This window comes from Dipodomys ordii, unplaced genomic scaffold (genome assembly GCF_000151885.1).
Source record: "Dipodomys ordii isolate 6190 unplaced genomic scaffold, Dord_2.0 Scaffold16, whole genome shotgun sequence".
Lineage (NCBI taxonomy): Eukaryota > Metazoa > Chordata > Mammalia > Rodentia > Heteromyidae > Dipodomys > Dipodomys ordii.
Window position 1 is genome coordinate 3,821,968 of NW_012267232.1, and position 8,145 is coordinate 3,830,112.

General features: G+C 45.6%; 1 protein-coding gene across 1 annotated transcript in view; it reads left to right on the top strand.

The window, feature by feature from the left end:
- The first annotated feature begins 159 nt into the window (after positions 1-159).
- The window catches only part of Fermt2 (fermitin family member 2), a 71,706-nt gene continuing 63,720 nt past the window's right edge, over positions 160-8,145 (top strand). The window contains exon 1 of the mRNA XM_013012320.1: positions 160-329. Within this exon, the coding sequence (XP_012867774.1) occupies positions 173-329 (157 nt within the window). The 5' untranslated portion in view covers positions 160-172. The remainder of the gene's footprint in view (positions 330-8,145) is intronic.

Genomic DNA, 8,145 nt, shown 5'->3' on the forward strand with positions numbered 1-8,145 from the left:
GGGACCGGGACCGGGACCCGGGCGCGCCCGCCAGCCCGCTGGTGGGTCCTCGCTCCCTCGGCGTTGGCACGGGTCCTCCGCCCTCTCCCGGCCCACGCCGCGAGCTCGGGGGGGATTGGTCTTCCTTTGACGCTGACGAGAGCCATTTCCTCCGCGCTCGCAGGAAGGAGCCATGGCCCTGGACGGGATAAGGATGCCAGATGGCTGCTACGCGGACGGGACGTGGGAACTGAGTGTGCACGTGACGGACCTGAACCGCGACGTCACCCTCCGGGTGACCGGGGAGGTGCACATCGGAGGGGTGATGCTTAAGTTGGTGGAAAAACTCGGTGAGTAGCACCCTCACCGCGTCCGCGCACCGACTCCCGCAGCGCGGGGAGGGGGGAGGGGACGGGGGCCTGAGGCCGTCGGCGGGGAGGGGGGTGGGGGGGACGGGGCGGGCGCCGCGGATCCGCGCCTCGCGTCCCCGGCTCTGGAGGAAAAAAAAGGGAAATCTGGCAATGTTTAAGCCGGGAGACCTGTCCCCCTTGGCATCTGTTCGGTTCCATTCTTCAGGGTTTAGTGCAGCCTGCCCGTTAGGGAGGCGGGCGGACTCCTGAGCTCTTCTCCGCGGCCGATCCTGCCGTGGGAAGCCGTGCGGGGTGGGGTGGGGTGGGTGGGGGGAGACGGTGTGTCGCGATCGGGGGCGCTCCGCGTCCCCTCGGCACGCCCCCCGGTGTGGGTGAGGGTTGGTGTGGAGGGCAGTGCGCCATCGAACTGGAAAATGTGCCACTCACGGGTTTGGAGTGTCTGCTTGTACGTGACGGGACGGCATTCAGAAATACAAAACACGTCCCTGCCTCCACTCCTACCCCGGGGTGGGGCACTGTGGGGCCAACTTGGTCTCCGTGGTGCGTTCTGGAAGTCAGCTATTTCAAGCATTCCGTTTTATACTAATACCAAGCCAGAGAACGAACTCTGTGTTACGAGGCGACTCGAACTAATTCGGGCTGCCTTCGGACCCGGTGTTAAATGGTAGGATAGCTTACAGTCTTAAGAACATTCCCCCCCCCACACACACACACATATTTTGTGATGAATGGAAGTATTTTCACCAGGAAGGATCCACCATATAGATGAATCTGGAGGTCATTACTCAGGGGGACTTCTTTCTTGGGGTTCTAAAGCTTTCTCTGTATAATGTAGTTTTGGTAAGGTAGTATGTATGGGATTGTCTTTCTTGGGCTGTTTGTGTTGTCTGTTTTCTTTGAAACAGCACTTAACTCTTCAAGCCAATTAGGAAAAGTAGAGAAGTTAGTTATCAGGGAATGTATTTCTTACTAGAGTATTGTTTGAAATAGCAATCTGATAAGGCTTGCAGAATTCATTTAAGTGGACCTTCTTTGTGATCCTAAAGGGAATTTTTAATTATTGAAGGACTAAAGGAAAACTCCTTGCAGGGTAGTCTCCTCCCTAGGGCTGCCCCTTGTTAGGCTCCAGGGAGAGTCCTCCCTCCCCCCCTTTTGAAAATTACATTTTGCTGGGTTAACAAATTAACTGTCAGTTAACAGTTTTATCTGGTTGGGATAATTAGTCGCTGAAATAGCTATGGACTCACTGGCATGAGATTATTTAATGATGAAAATATCAAATGTAATTTGCATTTCCTGTTTTCAATGGGAACAAGCGTTTGTATCAGTTTGCCTTATATGTGATAAAGGGACTTTATAAAAATACTTGTCTTTAGGAAGATTTTTTTTAATATGGCTGAAAAGGAGCTGCTGAAGGTGACTGAGACAACTTGTAATTCTCAAAAGCCAGGCTTTAATGAATAAATAATGCCTTCTACTATATTTATATTGTTGTATTGATTATAACTGCTGGTTATGAAATCGGTCAAAAATAGACATGTAGAGGATAAAGTATTTTCAGTAAGAGCTGATATGAATTTTAAGTAATTTTAATTTGTTATTGTAATTGTAATCTTTTAATGCTAATGAATTTTCAGTTGTTATGCAGTGTAAAGGAGCCTAATGCTAGGAAATAGGATGCATATGAACCTTTTCATCTGAATCCTTTCTTTTTTTGGGGGGGAGGTCTGTCATGGGGCCTGAACTTTGGGCCTGGGGACTGTCCCTCAGCTCTTCAGCTCAAGGCTAGCGCTCTACCTCTTGAGCCTCAGGGCCACTTCCGGCTTTTTTCTTTTTGCTTATGTGGTGCTGAGGAATCGAACCCAGGGCCTCAGGCATGCAAGGCAAGCACTCTACCACTGAGCCACCTTCCCAACCCCTGAATCCTTTCTTGAAATGAGTAACTAATCTCACTTGTTTTAAGCTCCAAATAAAAAGTGCTTGTCAGTATAATTCTGACTTTCCTGTTTGCAAAAGTAGGGCCTCGTTTTTATTTATTTAGTTTTGGGCTGCAGATTTTTAGAATTAGATATTTTGAGTAAGTTATTTTTTGTTACTTACTGGCAAGTAGATGGAGAAGTTGACCAGGGCAGCATTTAATGTGCACAAGACCAGGCTTTGTCAAATTAGGAAAGAATTCTTGTAATTTTTCAGGTTTGCCTTCTGAAGCTCTGACCTATGTCACTGACGGTATTGAAGGGCAAACTGGATGACTGCTTGTCAGCAGTGGCTAGCTGAGATCAAAGCAGGTTGCAGAATCCAGATAAGAGGTAGAGATGGTGGTAGGGTCGTAATGGCGCACAGCCTGGCATTCCTGGATTGCAGAGCAGTGATGGGTGATTAACGGAACCTGGCTGCTATGGCCAAGGAGCAGTTAATGACAGAAAGTATGCAGCAGCCTCCACTTACAAGTTCAGGATTCCAAATACCTGTCTGATATGCCTCTCAATATCATTGGATCCTGAATGAATACTGAGGCATTATGTTTTCAGGCTGTCTTCCCATGTAATGTTCAAGGCAGCAATTCATTTTCTGGACTTCAAAGGTCCCAGGATGGCCCCTTTCAACTTTACATTAAGATGTGTGCACATGTGAAGTTCTGGGAAAAGGCTACCAGACTTTTTTGTTTTTGGTCGGTTGTGGGGCTTGAACTCTGGGTTTGGGCGCTCTTCAGCTCAAGGCGAGTGCTGTACCTCTTGAGACACAGCATCATTTCCGGTTTTCTAGTGGAGATAAGAGTCTCACGGACTTTCTTTCCTGCCCTGCCCCGGCTGGCTTTGAACCATGATCCTCAGATCTCAGCCTCCTCAGTAACTAGGATTACAGGTGTGAGGCACTGGCGCCCAGCTTGGCTGCCTGACTTTTGTCTCAGATTTCTCCTTGTGATGAGAAAAGGTTTGAGACTGTAGTTTAGCCCTTGAGTATCAGTTTAATTGTGAAACTACAAACTGGTTTTTGGTGGTGGTGGTGGTGGTGGTGGTGGTGGTTTGGGGCTTGATTCCAGGCCTGAGTGCTATCCCAGAGCCTCTTTATGCTCAAGGCTAGTGCTCTACCACTTGGGGGGGGGGCACAGTGCCACTTTTGTTTTTTTAGTAGTTAATTGGAAGTAAGAGTCTCACAGGGACATTTTGCCTGCACTGGCTTCGAACCATGATCCTCAGATCTCAGCCTCTTGTGTAGCTAGGATTTCAGGTGTGAGCCACTGGGGCTGGGTGAAATGGGGATATTTTAATTAAGTGAAACAAAAGCATAAATAATAATTTTTGCACTTTATAAAGCATTTCAGAAAGGTCACCAATATATTATTCTTAGATTTATGACTTTATTTTATTTTCTATGTTATTGGGGCTTGAACTTGGTCTGGGTACAATGCTGTTTTTTTTTTTTTTTTTTGCCATTCCTGGGGCTTGAACTCAGGGTCTGGGCACTGAGCTTCTTTTGCTCAAGGCTAGCACTCTACCACTTGAACCACAGCTCCACTTCTGGCTTTTTCTGTGTATGTGGCACTGAGGAATTGAACCCAGGGCTTCATGTATGCTAGGTACACACTCTACCACTAAGCCACATTCCCAGCCTCTGTCCCTTAGCTTTTTTGCTCAAAGCTGGCACTCTACCACCTGAACCACAGCTCTACTTTCAGCTTTTTGGTGGCTCACTGGAGATAAGTCTTATGTACTTGCCTGCTGAGCTGGCTTTAAACCTTGATATTCCGTCTCAACTTCCTAAATAGCTAGGATTATAGGCACCTGACAACTTTCACTTTAATTCAAAAATTTGAAAGTTCTCTTTTTAATTCTTAATGTAAAACACATTTGTCATTCTGCATTAGTACTGAAGAAAAAAAATGGGGATGAGAATGTGACCCTAGTAGTAGAGCACTTGCCCTCAGCTCAAGCTGCAGTAACACCAGAAAAAAAGGATTTAAGCTAGTACTAATGCTTAGCCAGATGTAGCTCATAGCTGTAATTCTAGCTACTTGAAAGATAGGGATATGAAGAGACCTCATCTCAATAACTCAATAAGTAGATAATGGGGATGCATCTATAGTCCCACCTATACTGGGTACCACAGGTTGAAGGACCTTCATCTGAGGTTGGCCTGGAGAAAAAAGCAAGACTATCTGGAGAAAACCCTAAACGGAAGAAAGGGCTGGATGTTTGGCTCAAGTGGCACCTTGAGATCAAACAAAACATTAAAAAAACAAAACAAAAATCTTTAGCACTAGAAGAAAGGGATAAAGAAAAATAAAATAATGTATTCATGAATGAATGGTCTTTGTTTTGATGTTTTCGGTTTGTTTGTTTGTTTGTTTGCCAGTCCTGGGGCTTGAACTCAGGGCCTGGGTACTGTCCTTGAGCTTCTTTTTGCTCAAGGCTAGCACTCTACCATTCAAGCCACAGCACCACTTCTGGCTTTGTCTGTTTATGTGGTCCTGAGGAATTGAACCCAGGGCTTCATGCATGCTAGACAAGCACTCTACCACTAAGCTACCTTCCCAGCCCAGCTTTGGGTTATTATATTCTGATGTCACAAACTAGGTTGACAATCCCATTAATGATCTCCTTCATGTATATACTTCATTCTGAAAATGAAAAGTGTTTTTATTTATTTACTACTTAAAAGTCCAGATTGTAAACCTTGAATAGTATTTTTAAGTGAGAAAAAAAATTAAAAATCAGGTATTAGAATATAAAAATAAGACAAAAAGGAATAAAATTTTAATTGTTAAAAAAAAAACCTTGTAAGGAAGCCCCTTCCTTTGAAGATGGTTGGGAAGTGATGAGAAAGAAGTTGTACTTTGGAATTAAAGCATACAACAGCACAGAGGGCCCTAAATACCTAGATGCTTGTGTTTTTACAGTGCTTGGAATAGGACCTAGAGCATCTGTGTGCTAGGTGAATGCTCTGCCCTTTGCTCCCCTAGCTTGAGATGCTTACTCATGGACTTGTTTACTGAGTTTTAATATCACCTTATAACATTTGCTCTTTTAAAGACCAATTTCTTCCTCTCTACAAAATTCCTTTTAGATGGAGAGTAAAGAATTGATAGTAATGTAGTGCTCACTGAATGGAAGTCTCCAGCTACCAGCTCCATGAGCTTGGAGGGAGAATTGCCTATGTGACTTAATTTCTTCTGGCTGGTTCTGTGGGAGTAAGGAACCATGACATTGGGTTAAGTCAGGTCCCACGATACAGATGCAGAAATGCAATTTGAAGGACTCAGGATGACTAAAAAAAGGGTATATGGAACTAACTAATTTGTGAATAGGGCCTTTAGTTTTGAAGTATATCATGTCATAATAACAAAGTACATTTATGCCAGAATTGCATGTTGAGATCCAGTTCGATTGTGAAGTTAGCATACATGACACTAAAAAGCCTCATAGGTCTTAATAAAATTACCATTAAAAATCCTGTTTACTCAGGAGGCTGAGATCTGAGAGTCACAGTTCAAAGCCAGCCCAGGCAGGAAAGTTCTTGAGATACTTACCTCCAGTTAGCCAGCAAAAAGCCAGAAGTGGAGCTGTGGCTCAAGTAGTAAAGTGCTAGCTTTGAGCAGAAAAGCTCAGGGACATCACCCAAGCTCTGAGGTCAGGCCCCAGGGCTGGCATGAGCATAGCACGCACACACACACACACACACACACACCTAGGTCATGAGCATAGCGTGCGCACACACACACACACACACACACACACACCTAGGTCAGGCCCCAGGGCTGGCATGAGCATAGCACGCACACACACACACACACACACACACACACACACCTAGGTCATGAGCATAGCACGCGCACACATACACACACACACACACACACACCCCTAGGTCAGGCCCCAGGGCTGGCATGAGCATAGCATGCCTGCACGTACACACACACACCTTAAAAATAAGCCTGGCAGAGATGGTAGCCGCACACCTATAATTCTACTCAGGAGACTGAAATCTGATGATTCCTGTCTGAAGCCAACCAGGGCAGAAAAATCCAGACTTCTAACCTGCAAAATGCCAGAACTGGAGACTGTGGCTTGTTAGAGCACCAGTTGTGAACAAGAAAGAGCTCAAGGCCCTGAGTTCAAGACTCAGTACTGGCTGGCACACACACACACACAAATTCCCTAAAGAGATTGCCAAGTATTAATTTATTACATCTCCAAAAATACGTTTCTTCAGTAAGCACCAGGTAAAGAAGTTAGACCGCATTAGGAGCATTGTTACACAAAAAATGCTGTAAACACTGGGATCAGAGCTGGCAAGATACATACAGGAAGAGAGATGGGCGTAACTGTGGACAGTTACTTTCCCATAGTCATATTTGCTCCCTGGCGAAGATGTATGCACTTAGTGGGACCACGTCCATGCTTGTTATAATACTGTTTTTCTCTTGAGGGCTTATGGTTGATATCATAGAAGTTAAATATCTACATAATGCAAACTCATTGCCTTTGTGGTAAAATATATTTAAAGAAATTTTTGCTGGGTGCCATTGGCTCACACCTGTAATCCTAGCTATTCAGGAGGCTGAGATCTAAGAATTGCTGTTTGAAGCCAGCCTGGGCAGGAAAGACAGCCAGACTCTTACCTCCAGTAAATTACTCAAAAATACCAGAAGTGGCACTGTCGCTCAAGTGGGAGCACTATCCTTGAGCGAGAAAAAAAAAAAAAATCAACAGTGCCAGGGCCCAGAGTTCATGCTCCAACACTGGCAGAGAGAGAGAGGGAGAGAGATTTTTTTTTTTACAGGAGGCAACAGTGGGAGGATCATGGTTGGAGGCCAGCCTGAAAGTGGCAAGTTAAAAGGATCAGGTTTCCAAGCCATTCTGGGCAAAAAAAAAAAAAAAGAGCAAAGACTTTACATCCGTAAAATAACTAAAGCAAAAAGTGCTGGCACTTAAGGCCCTGAATTCTAAACCCCAGTACCACCACCAAAAAAGGTTTTGAAGAATGTTGGAGTTGGGGTGGAAGGATCAATAGTGAAAACATATTAAAGTGAATCAAGTCTTAAGTCTGATAACAAATTCACTCAGTGTTACACAGTTTGTAAATGAGCCACAGGAACTGGATAGAGGACAGTCCTTAAACTTTATTGTAATCTTACAGCACCTTTCAAAGTGTGGACTATGTAGGTACATCGTATGGCATTTGCTGCCTTTAAATTTTTTTCCTGCTATGTTTTTGTGCCTAGTTTTTATAAAGTCTTGCTTCATTCTAGAATATGGTTTCATTCTAAAAAGTGCTATTTCATAACTAGAATTGACTTATTTATAGGGATACAGTACCAAAAAAGAATATATCAGGTTTTATTCAGTTACTTAGAAAATACCTTGTTGGTAATGTCTAAAAGCTTTTGAAGAAAATTGAGAGAAAACACTTCAAATTTAACTTCTATATCCAGCACTTCAATTATTTAAAATTTGAAACTAGGTTCGCCACGCTGCCCCCCCCTCCTCCAGGCCCGCGGAGCGCGGGGCGGCTCTGAGGGCCGAGGGGGGGGGGGAGGAGGAGGAGGAGGACGGCAGAGGGGGGGGAGCGGACGCGCCCAGCCCGGGTGGACCGGGACGGAGGGGCGGGGAGAGAGGGGTGGAGCGCGGGGGAGCCAGGCGAGGGGCTGCGACGACGGGACTCCATTAGCCACTCGAGCCGGGCTGGGACGGTGCGCCTCGCCGGCTGTGGAGCAGAACGCGGTCGCCGCCGCCTTCGCGCCCGCCTGTTGCCGCGCGCGCCCCGTATCCCCAGCGCTCGGAGCGCACGGTGA